Here is a 24,940-nt window from a genome sequence, read left to right as displayed (position 1 = left end):
TGAAGGAAAGATTGTCACCTAGCTCCTGTTTTCTCAGAGACCCCTGGCTCGCTGTCATAGGACATAAGAGTGGGGAGCGGGCAGGGAAATGTGTGCAGGGCACAAGCAGAGATAATAATAAAATCAAAAAGTACCGTAACAGAATACAAATAACCGTTTCTGTTTGTCCCCTCCCTTTGCAGGCTTCAAGACAGTCTTGAGTTCATTAATCAGGACAGCAATACTCTAAAGCCAGACCATAGCACAATTATGAATGGACTGCTTGGAAACATAGGTAATTAAAAGCGCTGTTACTTCCTTGGAATATTTGCACCATAAGGTCTTTGCAGACTGATAAACACATTAATCTACACTTGTATAATAGAATATCATTGTTTTAAAGAAATGGTGTGGTCTAAGAGTGGGACAACTTTTGGCCTGAACTCAGATGTAGCTCATTTCCAGGAAATCTGAAAACTGGAATATTCTGTGACTACTTGGCTTGAAGTTGATCAGTTCAAATCTATATATGGTGAAGAAAGGCATAGTAGCTGATACACAGTTTAAGCTAATATGAATTTGATGGAAATGGACACGGTAGGCTCTATTTTAGAGAACTAAGCACAGAACAGCACAGATATTATTTCCCCTTAGGGCCTCATTTATACTCAGAATTTTCTGCCTGTAGTCATAAAAATCAGGAGCAGCTGGCACAGTGAGGCTATTTTACAGAGCCACCGTCCAAACATCAGCATCACTGCTGCTTGCTGGTGCAAGGCAGTGGTGAGATTGGTGCTGTGTTAGTGCACCAGTTGGACACCAGCCCTGACCTCGCTGATTCCCTGCCCAACCCCAGCAACACCTCACCCTGTTCCTGATAAAAACAACGTAATATGTGCTTGCAACAAATATACATTTTACAATGGGTGTGTCATACTGTTTCCTGCTTGGCAGGGGGTTGGACTCGATGGCCCTTGTGGTCTCTTCCAACTCTATGATTCTATGATTCTAGGAATGCACATCAGGAAACCAGTGGTGGTAATTATGATTGTTGCTGCCACACAATTTGTGAAATGGCCTTCAGTCTTTGGGACTGAAAAGTGCAGAAGCAGGAAGAGCTAGCAGGAAGAGAAAGTTGTTGTATTTTTCATAAAAATACCTGCAGGATGCTAGAGGGTTGACTTTTTTTGCTTTTGTGACTTCCTTCTTACCATCTTGAAGACGGTTATGGAAGTAAGATGGTTTCAAGGAGATGGTACCTTGGGCTTAAAGCAGATAGACAGTGTGGTCTGGCTTCTTTAAATTCACTGCAAATCAGGCATTCGCAAATGCGACCCTCCAGATGTTTTGAGACTACAGTTCCCATCATCCCTGAACACTGGTCCTCTTAGCTAGGGATGATGGGAGTTGTAGTCCCAAAACATCTGGAGGGCTGAGTTTGCCTATGCCTCATGTAAATGCACCTTTGTATTAAATAAATACAAAGGATTGGGCGAAACATGCTCAAGTCTTGAGAGTTGTTTTAAGATTTGCTTTTGCAAAGCCATTACCCTTCAAATCATATACAAAAAATGATGTTAAGGAACCCTTATGGTTAAACATGCCGGGAAACTGTACTTCGCTGATGCAGAATTTTAAGATCTATTTTAAAAGAAAGGGTACCTTATCCAAACAGTACCTTGACCTGAAAAGTATTTGTTTTTTATTTACCTGATATGTTCACCCATCCCATTAATTAGAAATTAACCAACAAAAGAGCTACTGACACATAGCCCCACATGTACACCATATACAAGAATATAAGTTTCACCACCCCACCCCTCACCTCCCACCTCTCTTCTTCCCCAACCTTATACTGAATACAACACTAATGTCTCATATCAAATGATCTGTAGAAATTGATCTGTAGAAAAGAATTTACAACTTAGAAAAAAAGACAATGTATGTACTTTTGTAAACCAAGAAAATCTTTAATATTTTTTAAGAGCCACTAGTTCTAAATATACATGAACTGTATTGAAAATTCTGTCTGTCTTACTCAGTTTTGCATCTCCTTAATTTCTCTATTGGAATTGCAATGTGAATTTTCTAAACTGAATGTGTGGCCTCTGAGGCTACAACTGAAAACTGGAGTAACCAGAACTGTCTATGGACTCTATAAGTAAATTTTGTGAATGATGTAAGTCTGAATGAAAATCTAAATGAGTTGCTCAGCTAATAAGCACCTACTTTCACATTTGGGGGAAAATTTGAATATTTGTATGCTGTATCACAGGAGGATTTTTGCACGGCACTATTTGGATGTTATGTACGCCTTTTCCATTGCCACTTTAGAAGGACAGCAATGAAATGACCAATTAAATGAACTTTGGTGTAGGGTAGTTACTGAGAGGTTGAGTTTTGAATCAGGAAGTGGCTGGTTTGAATCTTGACTATCATTAATTCACTTGGTGACTGTAGGCAAGCCACCTCTTAGCCTCAATATCCACTTCTGCAATATAGGGAAAAATAATGCTGAAGTTAAATAATGCACATGAAGCATTGTGAAGCACATTTGGAAGGACTATAAAAATGTTAATTTTATTATTACCACTACTATATTGAACAATATTACTTCTAAATTGTTAATGAATGCCTGTTTAATTGCATTCATATAAGACTGGCCTGTCTGGTTCTTCTTAGTACTGTCTTTATGACTTTTGTTGCCAATTATTTTTAAGCATTGCTTAATCAATGTGAAGAATGAGCTTTATTAATCACGATTATTTTCGCTGTTGTGTTAGCTGCAGTTAGGTGCCCTTATCCACGCAGGTGTTCCCCAGCAGCCTAATTAATCTTCCATAATTGCACTGTGCCAACAAACAGAACAATATGATGATCTTGTCAAAACTCTCCTTTCCCATAAGCTATATCATTTACATTTTCCTGTTTCGGTGCCATCTGTGTGAACAGAATTATTTCAACACCCCCAGTTTATCAGATTAGTTGCTGGCTGTTTAGAATTGTGCTTTGGGCTTTCTAATGGCCCAGTCAACCTGGCCAGCTAAAAGGTCAATCTACCGTGTACCCATATAGCACCAGTGGGATTACTCTGTATAGTTAAACCATGTGCTCAAATACCCTTTAAAGCAATTTCTTTAATCGATATCACTCAGCTTTTAGGAATAGATTAGCTTTTAAATAGGTGATTAGAAATCAAGAGGATAAAGCTAAAGTGATTTCTTTACACTGTGTCACACCTTTATGTGCATCTCAAATTACCTAAATCAGAAGTACGGTTATCGTGATAATGTAGCTTTGGTGTGAATTCTTCATCTTGCTATAGATATATTGTGGAATACTCTCCCCAGGGAGGTGCGACTGGCATCTTCATTATACAGTGGTACCTTGGGTTACATACGCTTCAGGTTACATACACTTCAGGTTACAAACTCCGCTAACCCAGAAATAGTACCTCGGTTTAAGAACTTTTCTTCAGGATGAGAACAGAAATTGTGCTCCGGCAGCGTGGCAGCAGCAGGAGACCCCATTAGTTAAAGTGGTGCTTCAGGTTAAGAACAGTTTCAGGTTAAGAACGGACCTCCAGAACAAATTAAGTACTTAGCCCGAGGTACCACTATACACCTTTAGGCACCGGGCAAAAACCTTCTCTTCAACCAGGCCTTTGGCTGATTAACATCCTATACCTTTTAAAAGTGTTTGTGGGAGAGGGGATTATTGGTTTGTGGGGTGTTTTTGTTGTTGTTGTTGTTTTTATTATGTATCTTGTGTTTTTAGCTTGTATTCTTATGTTGTGAACTGCCCTGACATCTGCAGAACAAATTTAATAAATAATAAGCAACTAAATGAAATAATACTCATGCAGTGGTTTCAAATGATCGCCATTTTGTCATATGCTGGTCTTTTAGAGGTGATCTCAAGGAAAACTTTCAGTAACTTCACAAGTGTTGTTCCTGATTTGGTAAAACTCTGATTTAGAGTGGGACAGGGAAGACTGTCACCCTGCATATTGGACAGCAGGAATGGACCCTATGGGTATCACAGAGGTTCTCAGTGGGTACCACATTGGGAACCATTACTGTTAGGACAGCATCAATACCTAGGGAATGAGTATTATAGGCTTTGATTTATAGGGAATATATATGCAAGCCACCTTCCCTGAGTCAAGGAGTCTAAGTATCAGTGGGGCTTGCTATGGCCAGTAACAACAATTTCAGAAGAGAAGACAATGACATCTGTAGTGAGGGTGTGCCAAAATAGGGTCCACTCAGCTGTACTTGCTTACGGCTCACATTTTAAAGCAGAGCAATCAAAAGAGTCAGGCATAGCAAAAAGGAGTTAATCTGTAACCAGAACATTTCTAGAAACCAAATTAAATAAAAAAGAATACTTGTGACCCATCAGTCTTTGCCAGTTCTTCATTTGTAAAGGTTGCTGTGTGCTTTAGTAGGTTGTTGTGTACATGCCAACTTTTCCCAGCACACCTGGTTTTTGGTGGAACGGTTAGTCCTTGCAATCAAGCTTCCTTTTAAGACAACTGATTAGCAAAAATGGAAAGAAAAGAAGGTGGATTTTGTGGTAATGCAGCCGTTTGAACCTTAAAAGGAAAGTGTTTGTGTGCTCGGTGTTAGAACTGCAGACACAACATAGAGCACGAGCCTCCCATGTGCTCCAGTGAAAATATTACAAGTTTTCTGGTTAGTATTAAGTGAAAACCTTCAAGGAATTGCAAAGACTGAAGGAAGTGGAAGCAAAGGATACTTATTCTTCAGTTTCCCTGCAGTGAATTGATTATTTGGGAAGCTGAATTGAGTTAATAAAATGCTGTGTCTGTGACCTGTCCTTCAGAACAAGGAATGCTTCAGTGAGAGATTGGACTAGATCTAGAGAAAGGCTAGATCTCCTCATAGCTCTGAAGTGACCACTGGGGAAAGGGCAAGCCATAGGTGTGCAGAGTCTCAGTGCAGTTATTCTGCTGGCTCCACCCCAATTATTTGGATGTCAAGATAGAACTCAGCCCTTAGGGGTAGTGTACCAAATGGGGCTGAGAGAAAATGTGCCAAAGTGGTTTGCGGCCTCTGATCCCATTGTTTCTCATATACACACAGAGTTTTTATTCCCAAGATCACTTTAGATAATGAATTATGGGTTGTGAAATTGAAATAATCAGGGTGACAGAAAGTGCTACTGAATTGTCTTCAAAGATAGTTTGAAACTCTCCCACCCACCCCTGAATTGATTTATTGTGTAGTAAATTAGGACAATTTTGATATATATAAAAACAATATATATCAAATATATATATATATCAATATACATATATATATTTATATATAACTGAGGACATGGGCAAACTCATTTATCAAAGTAGATCATAGAATTGTAGAGTTGGAAGGGACCTCAAGGATCATCTAGTCCAACCCCCTGCAATGCAGGACTCTTTTGCCCAGCGTGGGGCTTGAACCCACAAAAGAGCCTCATGCTCTACCAAGGGAGCTATCCTAGGTGTGTTCTTTGCTGTCTGTGGGTCTGCATTTGTGTCGGCTTGAATCCTTTCCCCCCCTCCCACAGAATCTGTTCTGCTTTACTAACCTCATTCTTTCATATATATTTTACGTTTTGCCATGTAGGTTTTTCACAGCTTTGCAGCCCTAGGCGGGCATTCTCTGAACAAGGTCCGCTCCGCCTCATCCGGAGCGCCTCTTTCTTTGCAGGTTTGCTATGTGCTGTGTGGATAGTCTAGTTGGTGTGACAAAACTGAGTGGATTTCGTAGTTTGGCCTTGGAAATAAAATACCGTTTCTAAAAATCTCTCGGGCATAGTTTACGCAGTGGATATGGATCACTGCAAAGGTTATCATAACATGTTAAAATTTCAAAGAATGTAACCCTTAATCTCTATTTCTACTCAGGTAATGATTTGGATGGAGCTTATGAATTTTTCAGTAAAGTTTGAAGAAGAAAAAAGCAGGGGGAGCTTGTAAATTCCAGACAAAAGGAATTTGCCATTAACTGTTTAGAGCTTGATTCAATAGGAGCTCCATTTGCAAAAACATAATTATTTCATTGTTTGTATAACATTGAAATAAAGAGTATTTCCCCCTGCTTCTATTAGCCGTGTTTTATTTCCATGCCTGATTTAGATTTTCCCTTCTACAAATCTGGCAAATTTATGATTTCAAAAATGAGTATGATCAAGAGGCTTTTGATCTGGTGGATGAAATCCTAGCTTTGTTGGAGGCAATTTGGCTAGGATTTCATCTCTCTGTTTAGTAAGGACTGGCTGCAAATGCAGATAGCTTCATGCTTAGTTGAAGAAGCGATAGAAGTCTAAATCCAAATTCCATCTGTCCTAGAGCACCCACTTTACAGCTGTTTGCTATAAATTTCTTCTTTAGCATCTGCTTAGAGCTTGCACTGAGTGCTTTTGCTTCGTAGCTAACTTGCCTTTTGTTATGTTATTCCACTTGCCTTGAAATAAAGAGATGGGCTTTGGCAAACACTTGTCTGAACACTGGTCCAATCAAGTGCATTGGCTTGATCAGTTTTGCAGCCTTTCTTGGTGATGGGTGTGTGTGCTTTGCTGTTACTTTCCGTGTCCTAAGTGAATGCAGCCAATGAGCATGATTTATTTTGATAATTAAACCGAGCACTGCAAAGCCAAAGAGAAGCGTCATGTTCTCGTGCTAACTGGTGACTTTATCTGCATAGTTCACAGCAACCCTATGGACATGCCTGGGAGGGAGCTGAATGAAGACAGAGACAGCGGAATTGCAAGATCTGGTAATGTTTTTATCAGGAATATAAGGCCATTACACAAACTTTCCCTACTGCATATTGATTTGGCCTGTAATTAAAGTGTTATTTGTTTCTGCTTCTTGACCTCTGTAATTAGAACTCCCTAAGATGTGTTTCCCTTAAAAAAAAATAATTAACAAGTGATTTATGCTTTACATTGACCCAGTTCCTATATAAATCCTGAGCCAAGCTATATGCAATATTTCCCAAATATTGGGTAATACTTCTAAAATATGTGTGGCTTTTCAAAATAATATTTAATATTAAGAGAATATTCAGCACTTGGATATACAAAGTGAAATTGGTTCACCAATACTGGAAATTTTAAATAACGTAGGGCTAAGGTTGAAAGGTGGTGGAGGTGGCCCCAAGCCTGTGAGTTGTTAATGGGCATACCTAAAGTATCCTTAATGTAAGCCAGGGATTTTCATTGCCTCCTTGCCAAATCATCACTTCACGTTTAAACCCCTAGCTCATGTTCTGTCAAAGCTGACAAATGCATAGAAGCAAGTTCCATAGGCTGAATGCACTTGCTCTTTCAACTGTGCCCAAGAAATGGGTGCTGTAAAGGGGCCGCCATGTCTACACCCAGGGCACTACATGCTCCCCACCAAACACCTCCTTGGTTGTACACAATACTCGGGATGCACTCATACAAATCTTGTTTGGTGAGGCTTCTGGGATGAAGCAGAAATGGGAAGCATCTCGTGTGGACGTGCTTCTCACAGATCTCTCCGCAAGTCGCCAAGGGCTAATGGTTTTTATCTACTGGGCCATACTGTTCACATTATTACATGATCACCCAAGTAGCATTTTTCTTTTAGCAAAGAGTTTTTTTAATATAACAAATAATTTCCTTCTCTTTTGTCTCAGCGTCTCTTAGCAGCCTGCTCATCACCCCATTTCCCTCCCCGGGATCTTCGCTAAACAGAAGTTGTGCTAGTAGCTACCAACGGCGCTGGCGCCGCAGTCAGACGACAAGCTTGGAGAATGGGGTCTTCCCTAGGTGGTGAGTTAAGCATTACTGCTGGTAGTAAATGGTTTTTCCTTCTTTCAGATTTTCACATGAAATATGTGCATTTGCTTAGTTTGGAGGGAAATTCAAATTCCTACGGCGGGAATCTCCTCCTCATCTCAATTAAATCTGCAACCAGAAGGAGCTCTTTTTGCCCACAAAAACAGTATTCTGCATGCAACCCAGTGATGGGATCAGTCATATGCTAATCGCATGATATTGGGTTATTTATTCAGATCACATGGTGAAATGCAAGTACAAGTAATCAGGAAATGAATATACCGTATTTTTTGCTCTATAAGACTCACTTTTTCCCTCCTAAAAAGTAAGGGGAAATGTGTGTGCGTCTTATGGAGCAAATGCAGGCTGCACAGCTATCCCAGAAGCCAGAACAGCAAGAGGGATTGCTGCTTTCACTGCACAGCGATCCCTCTAGCTGTTCTGGCTTCTGAGATTCAGAATATTTTTTTCTTGTTTTCCTCCTCCAAAAATTAGGTGCGTCTTGTGGTCTGGTGCGTCTTATAGAGCGAAAAATACGGTAGTTATCAAGGAATGGCCTGAGGAATAAACCTCACCTTATACTCAGATTTAAACAAAACCGTGATGGTTCCTTCTCCTTTCTTGCTCCCCAGGAATTGGTGGTCTTGAACAAAGTAGTAGCAGGGCAAGAGGGTAGTTAAACTATTTCTCATGGAGCGCTTCTCCACTCGAAGCTACATCCCAAGCTGTCTCCCCCCTTCATGGTTGCGAACATGAGTTGGCAAGTGGAAAGCGCTCCTCCTAAAGCAGCTTCTCCTGGGGACGGCGAGAAGCAAATGCATTTAGGTTCTAAATGTGTTGGTTCCTTCATAAAGCCACAAGAAGAATCTGTCTAATGTTGGAAGTTTTGCAGAACAGGAACATTTGCATGACATACGTTTAAGCTGCTTTTTCCTCCTTTTCATGTTATGAAACCAAAATTGTGAGCAAAGCTAGACAGCCACACGCTGTAGACTGCAGGACTCCGAGAAGAAGCCTGCACATAAGAGTTAATTCATGTAGGGTGGGAGACAGATGCTCACTGTTCTGTGAAAATGGTGGTATACAGTTCGTTGTTCATCCTTGTAATACATCCACACAGCAAAAGAGAGCAAGACCTAATTTTTAAAACACAGCCCATTACTGGCAAATGCCCAGAACAACCTGCAAATGCCAGCATGCCACTTTCCTGCCATAGCTCAGTAGTAGAGAATCTGTTTTACTTGCAGACTGGGAATACCCCCTGTCTGAAATCCTGGTGAGCTGCTGCCAGTCCGTGCAGACAGTACTGAGCTAGATGGACCAATGGGTTTGACTTAATATAAGGCAGCTTTCTATGCTCACAATGTTCCGAGATCAGCTACAGCGGACGTGGTTTTAAAAACGAAACAACTGCTTTGGGGAAAGGGGGCTCACTTCAGTATGTTTAAAGAAAATAGTTTTGAGATATTTTATGAAGTCATTAACTCAGCAACCTTTGTAAACCCCCTAAAGGTCAGTGGAAGAGAGTTTTAACTTATCAGATGACAGCTCCAGCCCGAGCCCAGGAATTGTCAGGAAAAAGAAAATAGCGATTGGGGTGATTTTCACGCTCTCAAAGGATGAAGAAGAAAACAGCAAATTTAATGAGTTCTTTTTCTCACACTTCCCTCTTTTTGAGAGCCATATGAACAAGCTGAAGAGCGCAATAGAACAGGTAAATATCACCAGCCCCTGTTCTAATCAGAATCTCCATTTTAATATGCCTAAGCTTCTGTCATTTGGTTTTTCCGGATTGTTTTGTGGGTCACACTAGTTTTAATTTAGGGGTGCTGGACCACACTGTGAATGAGGCATGGGCCAAAGTGCACACACATAGACTCAGTAACACTGATTCTGGGGAAGAGGCATAAGTCAGTGGTAGAGAACATCCTTTTGGCCATAGTATGTGGCGCAGCTGCCCTTTCGACATGGGCTTCTGTGTGGCTTTGCTGGATTGGGCTGGGGCAGGGTGGTGACAGTGAGGTCAAGGTGGGTGCTTGAGTGAGCCCTATCTGACAGCCCCAGCCTTGCCACTCACTTCCAGGAGACAAGAAGAAGAGAGGTAGGATTACCTGCTTTGCCTAAGAACTGAAACTCACTTCAACTTGAGTTTTGCCCCTATCTCTTAGAACAAATCCTGTCACCAAAATGAGTGGTGTTTACTGCTGGGTGCAGGTCGATTAATCCAGGGGACTGTTTAAACACTGCTCCTGAAGTGAAGGAGTCTCTGTGCGAAACCTTGGACCTCTTTATAGCCTTCTGCAAGCAAAAGTGTGGAAAAAGAAAGACAGTGCAAACACATATGCCTCATATATCTCTACCTTGATATGAAACTTGGAAAGCAGCCAACGTTTATCATGGTACAAAAACAAAACAAAAAACCAACCTACTGTTTGCCTGTCCGGGTACACCTTAGATAGAACAGAGCACATGACTTTGTTTTTCATTTTCTGTTGCCCTGCCTAATGTTAGTTATATGTTTTACTATTGTTTTCAAGGCTATGAAAATGAGCCGTCGATCAGCTGATGCCAGCCAGAGGAGTTTGGCATATAATAGGATTATGGATGCCTTAAATGAATTCAGGTGAGTTTGTTTCAAACCCTTGTGTGTCGTTGCCAAGTATTTGAGTGCTTCTCTTGGAAACAATTTCAGGGTTTCTAAATCTGGAAAAAACTTTCCATTTAAGCCCTTCATCTCACGGCTGAGATCTGTAGATCTAGTTCACTGCAGAGCAGCAAGGGAACCAGGTGGAATCTAGCTGTGAAAATGCTTTTTTAAAAAAACGTTTTGAAGAAGGCATTGAATTTTGCATAGCTCACTGTAGCCATCTAGTGTCACATTTGTATATTGCACATAACAGCACATTTAAAATGTTTTACTTGCAGCTGTGTAGCTGAATCCCCAGTGCCAGGTGGAGACTAAAGCATCACGCATTGCTGTGGAAACCCACAATTCAAATCCTTGCTCAGCTTGAAGCTCTCCTGCCACCTCATGTTTGCTTGAGCCACGTTTCTGTGGACCACCATCCTAGCAGAGACTGTCTTCTTAAAAGACCAGTACAGAAGCCCCCTTGAGAAATTTTCCCTGGCTTCCTCCTTCATGGCCAACATCCTTGCTGAACAAATTGCTGTTTGGCAAGAGCAAACTGTTCAAAAGTGGCCACATAGTTTAAGATCTAAGTTTTGCCCCTGAAATATTGATGGTCATGAGCTTGCTGCAATGGTTGCTGTGCCTTTGGAAATCCAGGACAGATCTCTTGCTGTGTTTGGGAGCTATCAGTGTGATACTTTTCTTTCAACGTTGTGCTTAGTTGGTTCTTTTATGACTAGAGAGGTTAAAGGGGCTTGCTGTTCTATTTGTTTGTGCAACTTAAAAACACTGCAAGGAAGTTAGTACACAGAGCTTATTATAGCCAGGATTAGGACAGAGATTTGAAGGACAGGGGATGCATACTTGTAGTGCATTGCATTTATTAAGACAGTCATACCTTGGAAGTCCAACAAAATCCATTATGGAAGTCCATTTGACTTCCAAGACATTCGAAAACCAAAGCTTGGCTTCTGATTCGCCACAGAAAGCTCCTGCAGCCAGTTGGAAGCCGCAGAAGCCCCGTCGGACGTTTCTCTTCCAAAAATAGTTCCCAAACCGGGAACAGTTACTCCCGGGTTTGCGGCATTCAAGAGCCAAAACGTTCGGGAACTAAGCTGTTTGACTTCCAAAGAACAACTGTATTATCAGTTCTGCTGCCACCCTGGTTTGTGCAAGGAATTCAAACAGCTTGTGTGGAATTAATACAGTGGTACCTCAGGTTACATATGCTTCAGGTTACAGACTCCGCTAACCCAGAAATATTACCTCAGGTTAAGAACTTTGCTTTGGGATGAGAACAGAAATCGTGCTCCAGTGGCACGGCAGCAGCGGGAGGCCCCATTAGCTAAAGTGGTGCTTCAGGTTAAGTTCAGTTTCAGGTTAAGAAGGGACCTCCAGAACGAATTAAGTACTTAACCCGAGGTACCACTGTATATGAATCCCTGTGGACCCATGTCTGGGTGGAGGGTGAGATGGCTGGGTGCCTGGACTCAGAACGCGGGATTAGCATACAGTGAGCCCCAGTAGCAGAATATTAAACTGACAAATATAAGCAGCATTGGGAATATAAGTTGTTAAACCTTTTTATCCCATTCATCTGCACACAGCAGCAGCTGCCCTCTTTCTACCCATCTTGTAATGAGCAAACCACATACAGTTAAGTAGGTTTAAAAGGCTTTACTTACAGAATCAAGGACTCAGTCGTGCATTGTTCCATGCAGCAACAAGGATAATACATTTGGGTAGAAAATAAAGAATATAACTCCAAACACATGCTGTAAGCTTGCAAACACTCTCCTTTGTTGGTTACATGGGAGGAGGGGAGAAAGGGAAGGAAAGAAGTAGCAAGGCTTCCTCACTCTCTGAAGGTGAGGGGGTGTAACCTAATTGAATGTAACAATACAACTGTGGTCCTTTACCCCTTCATGCACTAACTAGCCCTATGCTTGCTAGCTTTACTGGACTGACTGCAACCTCCCACACAGCTGGTTTGCAGTAGAGATTCGGCATGGGAAGGATCTTTCCCTCCCTTTTATGCCTCTGGAAGGAATAGCATTCATTTGATCCCTGATTTGTGTGTCCTTCTTGGTTCTGTTTCATTAATTAATTTGAGCATAGTTCCCTTTGCCCCACAGAGCAAATCCAAGTAGGGATCACTTTCCAACGTGAAAGTAGGAATATGCTTTAGGAAGAAGAAAACAATTCAGCTTTATACTGTACAACTGAGACTCTTGACTAAGCCTTTAAACACATTGTAAATACGTGGCAATTCACATGGCACGTTGATTGCATAATTTGTTGGGAGTGTGTGTGTTTGTGTGCACTTCCAGTTTTATGCCCCGGTTTCCATGGTGCAGCAACTATTGTTCCACAGCAGCATAATTGAATGCACAAAATCCAGGATATATTCATACAAATGAAACCACCTTTGGGTGGTTTTACTTTTTAACTAAACATGTTAATGTGTGGAAAGGCTAGTTGCCAAGGTATTTTCTATGTTGAGTCCCCCTTTTTTTAGTGCTACCTTGGGTTTTAGTGCTGCAAATTCCACAGCAAAAAAAGTATTTATTTATGTGAAGCAGGAGAATCGCTGGTTCTCCTTCCAACCTTCTTTGTGACAAAAATGAAAGAGGCCAAATGCTGAAATCAAATGGAGATTCAAATATCAGCTGGTTTGGCAGAATAAATTTAATAACCTAGCAGAGAGAGAGAAAATAAAATACGCTGTGTTAGGGATAGCATTTTAAAGGAAGAAGAATGGATACTTTTCTTGCTTATGATATTGATGACATTTTGGAGTATCGCCTGTTACTTGCAATAAGATAAAGCCAGCTCAGGTCTTTAAGCAGGCTTCCCACACGTCGGTGGCCAATACCAGCTGCAGTTTCAGTGCTCTGTTTAGAGGCCATCTGACTGCTTAGAAATATTATACACATGCGTGTTTCACTCACTTCATTGGGCCAGAAAGTGGAAAGAAAACTAAATTATTGTACAACTATTTTTAACTGTATAACAAATGGGCTATAGCCGTAGGTTTACAGCAAACATATTCATATTTTAGGTTCTTATTACATATCCCCCTTCTTTATGTGCTTTATATATGGGCTTATTTTTTGCAATAAACAGTGAATAGGGACGCATTCAAACATCAGCAAACTAGATTGATCCTTACTGAAGAAGCAGTGATTCAAAAGGTTGCCAGTGACCTACCTGCATTCTTATGTGAAAGTGCTATTTTATTTTATGTGCTTTTACACACGGGATAATTGGTTATGTTTTCCGTCCCACGGAGTCTAGAATGTTCTGGCAGCCTACCATGCAAAGTCTCTATTACAGCATTTCAGTATCATTTATCGTTTCATTTAATTTATATTTTTAATACTTCTGTCCTGCGCTTCATGGAAATTCATTCCAAGGTGGTTTACAACAGAACAAGCAGAACATTAACATGCAACAAACTGCACTACAACAAACAAACAAACAATAAAAAGCAGGGTCTTTTAAAAAAACACAACACCCCAAAGAAACTGAATTTAAAATTTGCATGTGAATTTTGCCTGGCTCCTAGGAAAAAATCATGCTTCCCCTATATGCTGCCCACCTATGCAGGTGTGCACTACCAACAAAGAGACGTTCACCTGTGTAATTCTGTAGAGAATGTTATCTTAGCAAAGCTACGGGATTTTCACTCATCCTGCTGACTAGATACCTTGTATACCCATCCCCTTTCTTTCAAGACCACCTTGTACAACTTACAGATGTGCTGCTGTCTCATTTTTAGAACAAGCCTGCACTGTTCATAAATGATTATTGGAATGTAGACATTTTTGACAGCACATCCAAAGCTTGCGTATCTGATTGCTCTTTTAGCTTTGCAGTGTTCCTTCTTGACAGTATGTGATGTTTTGCTGTGCTGATTAGATTTTTAAAAGAAGCTGCCTCCGAGGTTTAAATCTTATTTATGCAAGGGGATGTTGTAGGCCTGTGTGAGACAATCTTTGCATTTTTGTATAGCCTTGTAAGGAAGATAGTCTTAGAATTAAGATATGGGCTATTTTTAGTATACATGAATGTATTTATTTGGCCCAAGGCAAATTAGTGGGTAGGGATGGTTTGGGGGGCGTTGCCCACAACTACCGAAAAATGTGTGCTTGTGCCAAATAATATCACATACTGAAGAGAGCTAAAGAAAATACCACTCCCTGGGATACAAACTACTACGAGCCAACTACTGAGGGTATTTCAGAGCTGCTGTAAAGGGAATCTGCCTCCTTGAATTCTCTGCTTACACCTGAAAATTAAGACCTTTCCCTGCTGTTGTTTCTCACCAATTCAGAAACAAAGGTAGGCTGTATTCTGAGCCACAGTTCCAGTCTCAAGGTAGTTCCTGATAGTGTTGATATTAATAAATATCCTGCTAGTCTTGTGATACATTGCAGATCCACCTTGCATATTTATTAGTTATTATAAATGCACAAAGCATTTAAATTCATTATAAAACTACTATTAGTACTCAAGAGGCTACACAGGCTTCTTTGACGTTGCAGTTCCTCTGGAAAACAAGCAACTTTGCTTGCACATGAGTTTAGTTGCCCTGAAGCCCCTGAGGGCCAACTGAGTGCCTTAATGTTGATTATGCTGCTGAATAACATTCGCATGGCATTCGCTTTGGCGACAAAAATATGCAGAGAAAGGAGGAAACTCTGCAAATGGGACTAAAGCAAACACCTCCTGAGCCTTGACACTCCTTGTCCACAGAGCTTTAAAACACAATGCACCCTGAGAGAGTTTCACTTTTTTAAAAAAAATCCAATGTGCAGTGTGACTCACTGTCTGATTTAGCTAGGCACCTCTGCATTTTCCAGCAACTCTTTCAGAGCAGCAGTGCCAAGAGGGGGAAAAAAAAGGTCTGTTGTGCATATCCTGGCCCCTTGAATGCCTTTAACTCCCTTCCAAAAAAAGCTATTTATTAAAAGGGGGGGCAGAAGCCTTAAGAGATAAGAGTGCAGAACAAATTAGTTCATTAACCAAATGGATGGATAAACCCCTTTTTATTCTCCAGTTTCAAAACAGTTTTTTACCGACATTGGTAAAGTTCTCTGAAGTCCATGAAAACTCTCTCCTGCAACTGCTAAAAGAAGCAGGCCTGCCCAGGGAACAGGGATCCCAATTGAACAATAGCAGTGAGAAAGAAAATGCTTAGAAGTCAGTCAGTGTTAAAATGTTGGCACTGTGGCCCAGTAGGCAGAGCAGGAGTCTTCATAACCTGCTCGTCTACAAATACACTGGCCATAATCCAGAGGTCTGTGAGTGACAGAAGCAGCTGGGTGGTTTACATTTGTGACCCAGCACCCCCCATATCCATGTACTCAGTTGCCACAGTTCAGAGAAACTAGTCCATGAGAGGAAAGACAGCCACTCTATAGAACCCCTTTTTTAAAAATTAAAATTAACATCAAAAAGTTCCCCCCAAGGAAGAATTTGGGCCAAAACACTCTGGGCCCAGAACAGTTATATCAAATATCTGGAATTTCTCACTTTTTTCCCTCCCAAATGGAAAAACAGGCTCCACTTATGGATCTCAGTCACTGAAAGCACCAAAGGATACTACAAAGGGTGTGGGTGTGGTTACCCATATCTAGTTCCTAGGGTGCATATGTGGTAGCATTTATTCTTGCACAAACCCTGCACTCACCTTAATTAGGGGCCTTTTCCCTCTCACCCACAACAAGTAAAACAGTGCAGTGATCAGCATTGCAAAAGAGAGTAAATGGGTTAATTTGCTTTCAACTGTTTTGGACATGCATGAGAGACTTCAGTCCAATTTGCACTTGAGGAGTAAGTTAAAGCATCACATCTCCACACTAGTGCCCAAAGTGGGAAATTCTGAATTTATATTTTGCTGCAAGGGAATCACTTTGTGAATGTGAAAGCCTACTTTTAGCTCCATTCTCCAAATAACAATTTTGACCAATGCAGTAACCAGGGGTGGGAAGAATCCAGAGTTTTTCTCTGTGCCATGAAAATATCCGACAGGATTTTCCAGCATTGTGAATTGAATCTGCAGTATTTCACCACAGGGATTGATGGGGAAGGTATGTGGCGTTGCCCTCAAACATTAATGGCCCTTAAAAGAAAGAAAAAGCACTATGTAATTCTGTAACTGCAAAAAGTGCCATGTGGTGTTTTCTTTAGTATTCACTTTGTCAGGGACAGACTCTCTTTCTATGCCCCTGGAAGCCCATGGGGCTGGCTACAAATCCTCAACCTCCCATAATGATTCTAAGTTCAGACTCCCAAAATGATTTCTAAGTGTAGGCCCGTTTTCACTTTACTGGAATAAAGAGCTTCCTGAGTGAGATTTCCTAGACTCCCATTAAGATGCTGATGCAGATACAGAATTAAGGAAGTTGAAAATCCTGAACAAGGATTTTGTATATGGGACTTGGTTCAGACCTTCAATAATTTCTGGCTACAACAACTTCTTCTTCCTCCTCTTCTTCTTCTTCTTCTTCTTCTTCTTCTTCTTCTTCTTCTTCTTCTCACCCGTAGCCGAGTAAGATTGTCTTCCATGAACACGGTCTTAACAGTGAGTGTGTGACTGTGGAGGCCAATTCTGGATCCTCACGTCCTTCCACAGTGGGGACATAGGTTTCCAGGCAAGGGTTGATCATGGCGAGGATTTGCCAAGCGTGTCTTCCTTTTAGCACATTTCTCCCTTTCGTCCTGAGTTCAAGCGTCTTCAAAGCCCATTACACATTTAGTAAAGGCTGTTCTCCAATTGGAGCACTCACAGGCCAGTGTTTCCCAGTTGTTGGTGTTTATACTACATTTTTTTTTTAGATTTGCCTTGAGAGAGTCTTTAAACCTCCTTTGTTGACCACCAGCATTAGCAGTGCCTTAAAGGGGTGAAAAATATATGTGTGCAGTTTGTATATCGGGAGACTGCAGGGAGAAATGAAAAAGCCTTTTCCCATTTGCCGAGCTGAAAGGCAGTTAATCCTCACCCTCGTGTTCAGTGCAATTACTTACATGTCTGGCATTGAGGGTTCCCTTTGCTGCAGTCACATGCCTGCTGGCAGGCAGCCAGCGGAATCTGATCTCTCTCTGAGGAAACACTATCAGTTGCAGATGCAGCCACGGTTACCAGAATAGTAAATAACGAGTCACAAGACTCGAGCTAGCCCTTCAACGAAAACAAATAGTTTAATATCTTGGTATCGGAACAGAAACTGCTTCCTTCCTCACACACACATGCACACAGTTCAAATTGAGTCAGCTTCCAGAGAGCTTTCTGTGGGGGTTGATGTTGCTAAACAAGAACCCAGAAGGCTCATTTTGGTTTGAACTTTAGATTTCACCTCAGGCTTTTAAGGTTGGCCGAACCTTTGTGAAGCAAAAGTTGGGCTCCAAATTTTAAGCACTCCTAAGGTGCTTTCTCAACTGGTATCTCGTTTGTCCTTTGTCTGTTCAGTGGGTTGACCACAGAAGTCCAAGGGGTGAAAGTTAATCCTATGGAAAGCTTGGTTTCTTCTGATTTTAATGGGTCTGAAGTGTGGATGCCAGCAAACAGGAAACTGCAAGCTTTTTGTGACACTGAAGGCCACATGCAGCACTGCTCTTACTTATTCAATCATTTTGGTATAGTCTCTCATTTATGACACTTTCGATAAAAAAGTGGGTTTTTTGCCCCTCAGCAATTGCGCTGCTGAATGCCATTTAACATTATCCTAAAATATGCTCTTAGTTAGCACATCCCTTTCCCCTTACAATATGAAGCTGTCTGTGAAATATTTAGTAGTCTGTGGAAATAAGCCTGTACTCAACCTAGGGATGCTCTCATAAGAAGGTTCACAAGCAAGGGCATTAAGGCAGTAGCTCTTCTCACTTGTGTGCCCTTCACTTAAACTTCATATTCACAGGTATACTACCAATGAACATGGAGACTCCATTAAGCTGTTGCACCTGATAGCCATCGATCGACTTATCCTATGAATTTGTCAAACTTCTTTCTAAAGCCATCAAAGCCAGTGCCCAAACCATAACTTGTGGCAGTAAATCCAGTAAATTAATTTGTATTAAAGGGGTGATTTTGTCTTCTATTGCCACACAGTTCCATTGAGGATTGTCTGATTTACTCTGAGCCACACCTTTGGCCTATTTTGCTGAGTATTGTCTACATGGGCTGGCAGTGGCCCACCAGCATTTCAGGCAAGGTTATCCCCCATCTCCACCTGAAGATGCCAGTGATGGAACCTAGGGCCTTCTGTCTGCAAAGCAGATGCCCTGCTTCTGAGCTACAGGCCTTCCTCGCTAGTAATAGATTAAGGGAAATGCCTTCCCAGTTGTAAGGATCTTTAAAAACTGTTCTAAGCTCTAATGCACTTATATCCAGGACTTCTGCAGTTGTAATGAGACTTGTGATGCTATTTCTAAAATGAAACTTGAGTCATCATTTCTGGCAACTACTGTGGGACCTTACTCCTTTCTCTGTAAGCAGCCCTTGGCTTGCTGTTTGAAGAATGTCCATCCTGATAGCACTGAGCTTAGAGGAAAATGCCCTTCACTAACCTCTGAAGATAAGGGGACCCGTGCAGTATGATTAGAAGAATAGGATGTTAGGCAATTCCCTCTTGCCAAACCTAAACCACATTATAGTGATGCAGGGATAAATGACATAGAAACAGGGCGACATTTTGTAGTTTAAAAGCTGCAATAAGGATACTCATGAAATTTCCACGGTCTAAGTCTTCCCACAGAATTGGGAATTTCCATGAATTTGGGGTTTGATTTTAAAATATGTTTCAGGTGAGTTTGTTGAACTAAAATATTGTTTATGCAGTTCCGTTTATACACTTTACAAAGAAGGGGCAGAGAGTTCCCTAAACCGAAGGTATTTCTATCTAAAAATAGACACAAAGGGAGAGAACAGCGGCAGGAAAGGGACGTGGAGACTGAGGTAAACGGGGAGGATACAGTGGTACCTCAGGTTACATACGCTTCAGGTTACATACGCTTCAGGTTACAGACTCTGCTAACCCAGAAATAGTGTTTCAGGTTAAGAACTTTGCTTCAGGATGAGAACAGAAATCGTGTTCTGGCGGCGCAGCAGCAGCGGGAGGCCCCATTAGCTAAAGTGGTGCTTCAGGTTAAGAACAGTTTCAGGTTAAGAACGGACCTCCGGAACGAATTAAGTACTTAACCCAAGGTACCACTGTATTCAGTTATTTCAATGAAGTGTTGTTCAGCTTCCTTAAAGTAGAATTTTGGACCTCAGGTGTTTTTCTGAAGGCTTTGTGAAGAAGGTGAGTCTTTAGCAGTGAATTGGAGCTGGATGAGGAACAGGGTCAGTCAGGGGTGTGTCGAGGTAAGAGCAGAGATATGCGGGGCAAGGCCTTTGAGAGTTTTAAAAGTAAGAATGAGAAGTTTGTGCTTGATCTAGGATCAGACAGGAAGGCAGCGTAGGGATTTAAAAATGATTCCTACCTAAAAGGACCAGTGGTCAGGGATGTTGGGACTTGTAGTCCCAAAACATCTGGAGGGCCGAGTTTGCCTATGCCTGGTTTTTGCCATGGGGACAGAAAGGAAGAGGCATAGGAATGGGTAAGATTAAGTGAGACTGAATATGAGGAACAAAGGAGAAAAAGAAAAAAGGGTATGTGCCTGATCAAAAGGATGGCTGCCAGTGGATAAGGACGTGAACAAAGAAAGAAGGGATTGGGAAGAAAGAAGAGAAGACCAGTCTTAGACACATTGAGCTTGACCTGACAATGAAGCATACATGCAGAAGTACCAGAGAGACACTTGGAGATATTGGATTGGACAGAAGGGAACGTTTTGTGACAGTGAGACAGAGCAGGGACACCACTATGTCATTAAATTATAGGTGGTTCTGAAAGCTATGGAGTGGCTTGGGGGACATTGTATACTTTTCAGTTGCTAATCAAATAACATCTTTTCTTGGCACAAATGGTTCTTGGAGCCATATATTATAACAGATGTGTACTTTGGTGACCTATTGTTCTCTTCTTTTTACTTTAGAACAACAATTTGTAACCTCTACACCATGCCACGGATTGCGGAACCTGTTTGGCTTACCATGATGTCAGGAATGCCTGAGAAGAACCAGCTCTGCCATCGCTTTATGAAGGAATTTATTTTCTTAATGGAACAAGCCTCCAAGAACCAGTAAAGCATTTCTCGTCTTTCTCCTATTGGTTTTTTATTGCTGTAGCATTAAAGGCAAAATAGTCCTTAAAAAAATAGACAGTGGCAAGAGGTTCCTTCCCCATGCTCCCTTGTAGTCCCAAAAAAAGAATAAAAAAAGTATTATGTATAATGAAAAGGGAGGATGTTGGTGGTGAAAAGGGCATGTGGGAATATGTGGAGACCATTCCATCCAAAGGGATAATAGACACTATTACTAATGGTATCAAAATCTCAGTAAAGGCCCCACCTGTAACAATGTTTTGTTCTTATAAAAAGCTGCAAACCTTATGAAGGAAACAGAAGATGCCTTATCTCAGAATCCAGAGACATATTTTCAGTAACAGTATCTGGTGAAAATACATAAGAAATCCACAAAAATTAATTTTTCTTGGACTGCTTTAATGTATTGGCATTGGAGTCCTATGTATGTGCAGTCATATGTAAGTTCCATTCAGTTCAATGGCACCTACTCCAACTAAATGTGTATAGATTGCATCCTTCATTAATTAGCATCTAAAATATTTGTTAATAAACTTAGGTGTAGTTTTTAGTATTAAAAAATACTAGTTTTTTTAAAAAAAAAGTTTAATAGGCAATATTAATAGTGTCATTAATGATTGGGAAGTAACAGTTGTCTGATGCTAAGCCCCTAACCTCGATAGAGTAAGAGTCTGCTTTAAGTGAAAAATTACTTTCATCTCATCTTTTAAAAATATTATTCAGGAAAAAATATTTTATTCCTTAAAACCTTTTAACAATTTTCAGTCAAAATTATGCTGTGTTTTCAACTACAATTGGTTGCTATGGTATTCAAAAGCAAAAACAGAAGTCTGAAACTTTGGCCTCCTTTTAAGACTTTGAGCCAATGAGACCTGATGGCTGACTGACAGAATGAAGATGTGCTTGAGCAGAAAAGAAAATTAGAGACAAACTGCCAAACCATATAACTTCAAAACAGTACTGAAACCAGATACTATGAAGTCACTGGCTGCCAGATGTTAAAATTGCCTTCTAAACTATTAAAAATTAAACCATGATAAAATTAACACAGTGCAATACTATGGCCATATTTCAAAAGAACTACTTCAGGGGGCTAATCCAGGGTATGGCATAATAAGGTTTTCTTGCCAAGGCACCATGCAAGCTGCGATCTAGCTTCCGCCTTGCAGATCCAAAAACACTTGTCAGGTTTAACATTCTGGATTGCATGCAGGACATTTAAAAGATAGTAATACTGGAAACTTTTTAAAAAGGCAACACAGCAGAGCAAAAATAAGTTTTAGACTGCGTAGCAGTTGTATTCAAGAGCCCCAGTTTAAGCACTCTAGGGAGCTTGTAAAACTCCAGTACAAGATGCAGCTTCACTCTTCAGAGCCAGTGTGGTGTAGTGGTTAAGAGCGGTAGTCTCGTAATCTGGGGAACCGGGTTCGCGTCCCCGCTCCTCCACATGCAGCTGCTGGGTGACCTTGGGCTAGTCACACTTCTTTGAAGTCTCTCAGCCCCACTCACCTCACAGGGTGTTTGTTGTGGGGGAGGAAGGGAAAGGAGAATGTTAGGCACTTTGAGACTCCTGAAGGGGAGTGAAAGGTATCAAATCCAAACTCTTCTGCTCTTCTTCTTCTTCTTTTTCTTTATGTCTGCATATTTCCACTGGAAATATGTCGCTCCTTCCCAATTGGGTAGCCAGTGTTGTTATGCATGGGAGTTGTGGGTGTGCATGAGACTCCCCACCCTCTGACCCAGCATCCCTGATTCAAACTTTACCACAACAAAAGGAGTGCTTAGTGCATAATGGGGTTCCCTTTACAAAAGCGGATGGAAAAGAACCGTGAGTTGGGATTTTGGATTGTGAATGGTCTTGTTTTTTCCCCTTACAGATTTTTACCAGCTCTTCTGACTGCAATTTTGACAAACCATCTAGCCTGGGTCCCAACCGTCATGCCAAATGGCCAGCCGCCCATCAGAATCTTTCTAGAAAAGCATTCCTCACAAAGTGTGGACATGTTGGCGAAATCTCATCCATACAATCCATTGTGGGCACAGTTGGGTATGTCTGAAATCACACTCGGATATTTATTCTAAGGACAAAAATTTTAAATGGTTGACTATAATAGGAAACCAGTGGAGTAGAAGTGTAGTTTAAGGAAAACAATGTAACAAATCACGGTGTCAACAGTTTTCTACTGAATAAAAGAAAATAAATAAGAAATAAACCTTCCTTTTAAGTAGTTATATTCCCCCTTCCCTCCTCAGCGGCTCCACTTGCTCCTTCTTCCTGTTTCTTCCATGTACCCCTTATTCATACTTTGCGATGAAGCGTTTTCTTTTCCTGATAAAAGTTACTTTCTGAAAGACATTCCTTAAGGCCTTTTCAGTGTTATCCTATGAGTGCTTACTCAGAAGAAAGGTGTATTATCTTCAAGCTGGCTTACTTCTAGGGAATTTTGTTTAGAATTGTAGCCTTTGTTACATACCAGCTTAGCAAAGACTCATATTAACAGGGCTGGCGTTTGTTGCAGTCGAATGGTTTTACATCCCGCTCTTGGAGTTGGCTCTGATTTGGTGTTATTTTAAAATAGGGCAGGGCTGTAGAATATTTTTGCAGATAAAGTTTGCATAGCCATTCCAACAAAATAATTTACAAATCTTACAAATCTGCATAAGCCTATTGTCCATTTTTGGAAATTTTCAAGGTTCTGGTTTTTAGCCATGACACTGTATTTTTTCATGTGTTGTGTGATCATCATACTACTTTTATATTCTATCCTGTAGGAGACCTGTATGGAGCTATTGGGTCACCTGTCAGACTATCAAAAACAGTTGTGGTTGGCAAACGACAAGACCTTGTGCAACGTTTGCTGTACTTCCTCACTTACTTCATCCGATGCTCTGAACTGCAAGAGACTCATCTTCTGGAAAATGGAGAGGATGAAGCCATAGTGATGCCTGGCACTGTTATCACCACCACACTAGAGAAAGGGGAAGTAGAGGAAACGGAGTACGTGCTGGTCACAATGCACAAGAACAGAAGTAATTTAGCCTTTCAAGAGTCTGAAGAAATGAGGAGTTCTAACTGCAGCTGTAAATATTGCAAAGGCCCTCTTAACCCTACCCAAAATACAGAGGCTGTTTCAGGACAGGAAAGAGAAGATACCCAGAATATCTCAAAAGTGGAGGCTGAGGCTCTTTCAGATGAATGCAGGGCTGCACCTGCTGACTGCCAAGAAAGACCTGCTGATGTTAAGCAATGCAAAGAAACATTGACCCCCTGCCTGGATATAAAGTTAGAGAAAGAGGTCTTCTTAGGATCAGCCTCAGTAGAAACCTGCGTGTTGGCAGAATCCAGACTGGAACCAACAGGTGGATCGTGGAGGAGTGAGGAATCATTAGATTCTGCTAATCAGGCTGTTGAAGTAATGAGATCTACAAGTGCAATGGTAGAGAAGAAGCCTCCTGACAAAATCTCGTCGGATGCAATTCCTTGCAGCACTGCTGAGGCTCAAACAAAGGTGACCTTCCTCATTGGAGATTCCATGTCACCTGATTCGGATATTGAGCTCCGGAGTCAAGCAGCAGTGGAGCAGATGGCCAGGCACAGCAACCAGTTGGATGCTGAAGAAAGAGTACCTGCTGATCAGAACTGTGAAGCAACACAAATCCTTGAGGACCAAAAAAGAGATCAGAATACGCCTGAGGTGTTTCCTGAGGTTGCCAGAGAGATCCAGAATTGGACTCCTTATGGTGCAGAAAGTGCAAGCTTGCTTGATGAATATGAGGAAAGTTCAGTAGAAAACAGGACTATTGATGATATTCCAGTAAAAGGAACAACAGACATTCTAGATCCTAGCAGTAGCTTAGAGTTTCCCCCAAAAGTGTGTACAAAGAACAAAAAGCCCTCTAGTGAATTTTGTAAGTTTATGGAATCTGTTCGTCAAGAGACTTGCAAAAACTGCTTTGCAGAGCAGGACCAAAGAGACAAAATCTCTATGTGTGTCCCCCATGGGGACAGAGAGAACTTTGAAAAAAAGGCTGACCCAGGTGTGGATTGGGACATTCCAAGAAACGAGAGCTCAGACAGTGCCCTTGGTGACAGTGAAAGCGAAGATGTTGGTCATGATGTGGCCAGAATAAACAGTAACTATTACGGAGCAGAGCAAGAAGAGTGGGCAGAAGAAGAGGACATACCTTTTCCTGGGTAAGTATTTCTTACCAAGATTAGGCCAAATGTATTACATTCCTACGAAACAATGGCATTAGAGTTAAAAGGCAAACAGGGCATCTTAGAGACAGAAAATACTGTGTATATATTAT

At 41.2% G+C, this 24,940-nt stretch overlaps 1 protein-coding gene across 7 annotated transcripts in view; it reads left to right on the top strand.

The window, feature by feature from the left end:
• FNIP1 (folliculin interacting protein 1) overlaps positions 1-24,940 on the top strand; it is a 90,407-nt gene that overhangs the window by 56,820 nt on the left and 8,647 nt on the right. For 4 of the 7 annotated variants that reach the window (XR_014544808.1, XR_014544810.1, XM_083600095.1 and 1 more), the window contains exons 6-14: positions 183-274; positions 5,610-5,693; positions 6,690-6,761; positions 7,650-7,785; positions 9,304-9,505; positions 10,329-10,414; positions 20,462-20,608; positions 22,507-22,676; positions 23,402-24,824. Coding sequence is in view for 4 of the 7 variants with exons in the window: in XM_083600095.1 (XP_083456221.1) it covers positions 183-274; positions 5,610-5,693; positions 6,690-6,761; positions 7,650-7,785; positions 9,304-9,505; positions 10,329-10,414; positions 20,462-20,608; positions 22,507-22,676; positions 23,402-24,824 (2,412 nt within the window). In the remaining 3 variants the exon portion in view is untranslated. The remainder of the gene's footprint in view (positions 1-182; positions 275-5,609; positions 5,694-6,689; positions 6,762-7,649; positions 7,786-9,303; positions 9,506-10,328; positions 10,415-20,461; positions 20,609-22,506; positions 22,677-23,401; positions 24,825-24,940) is intronic. The other 3 variants (XR_014544809.1, XM_083600092.1, XM_083600094.1) reach the window with 1 other exon arrangement.

The sequence above is a fragment of the Podarcis filfolensis genome, assembly GCF_964270895.1.
Source record: "Podarcis filfolensis genome assembly, chromosome: 2".
NCBI classification, from domain to species: Eukaryota; Metazoa; Chordata; class Lepidosauria; order Squamata; family Lacertidae; genus Podarcis; species Podarcis filfolensis.
This window is presented reverse-complemented; position numbering and strand designations above follow the sequence as displayed.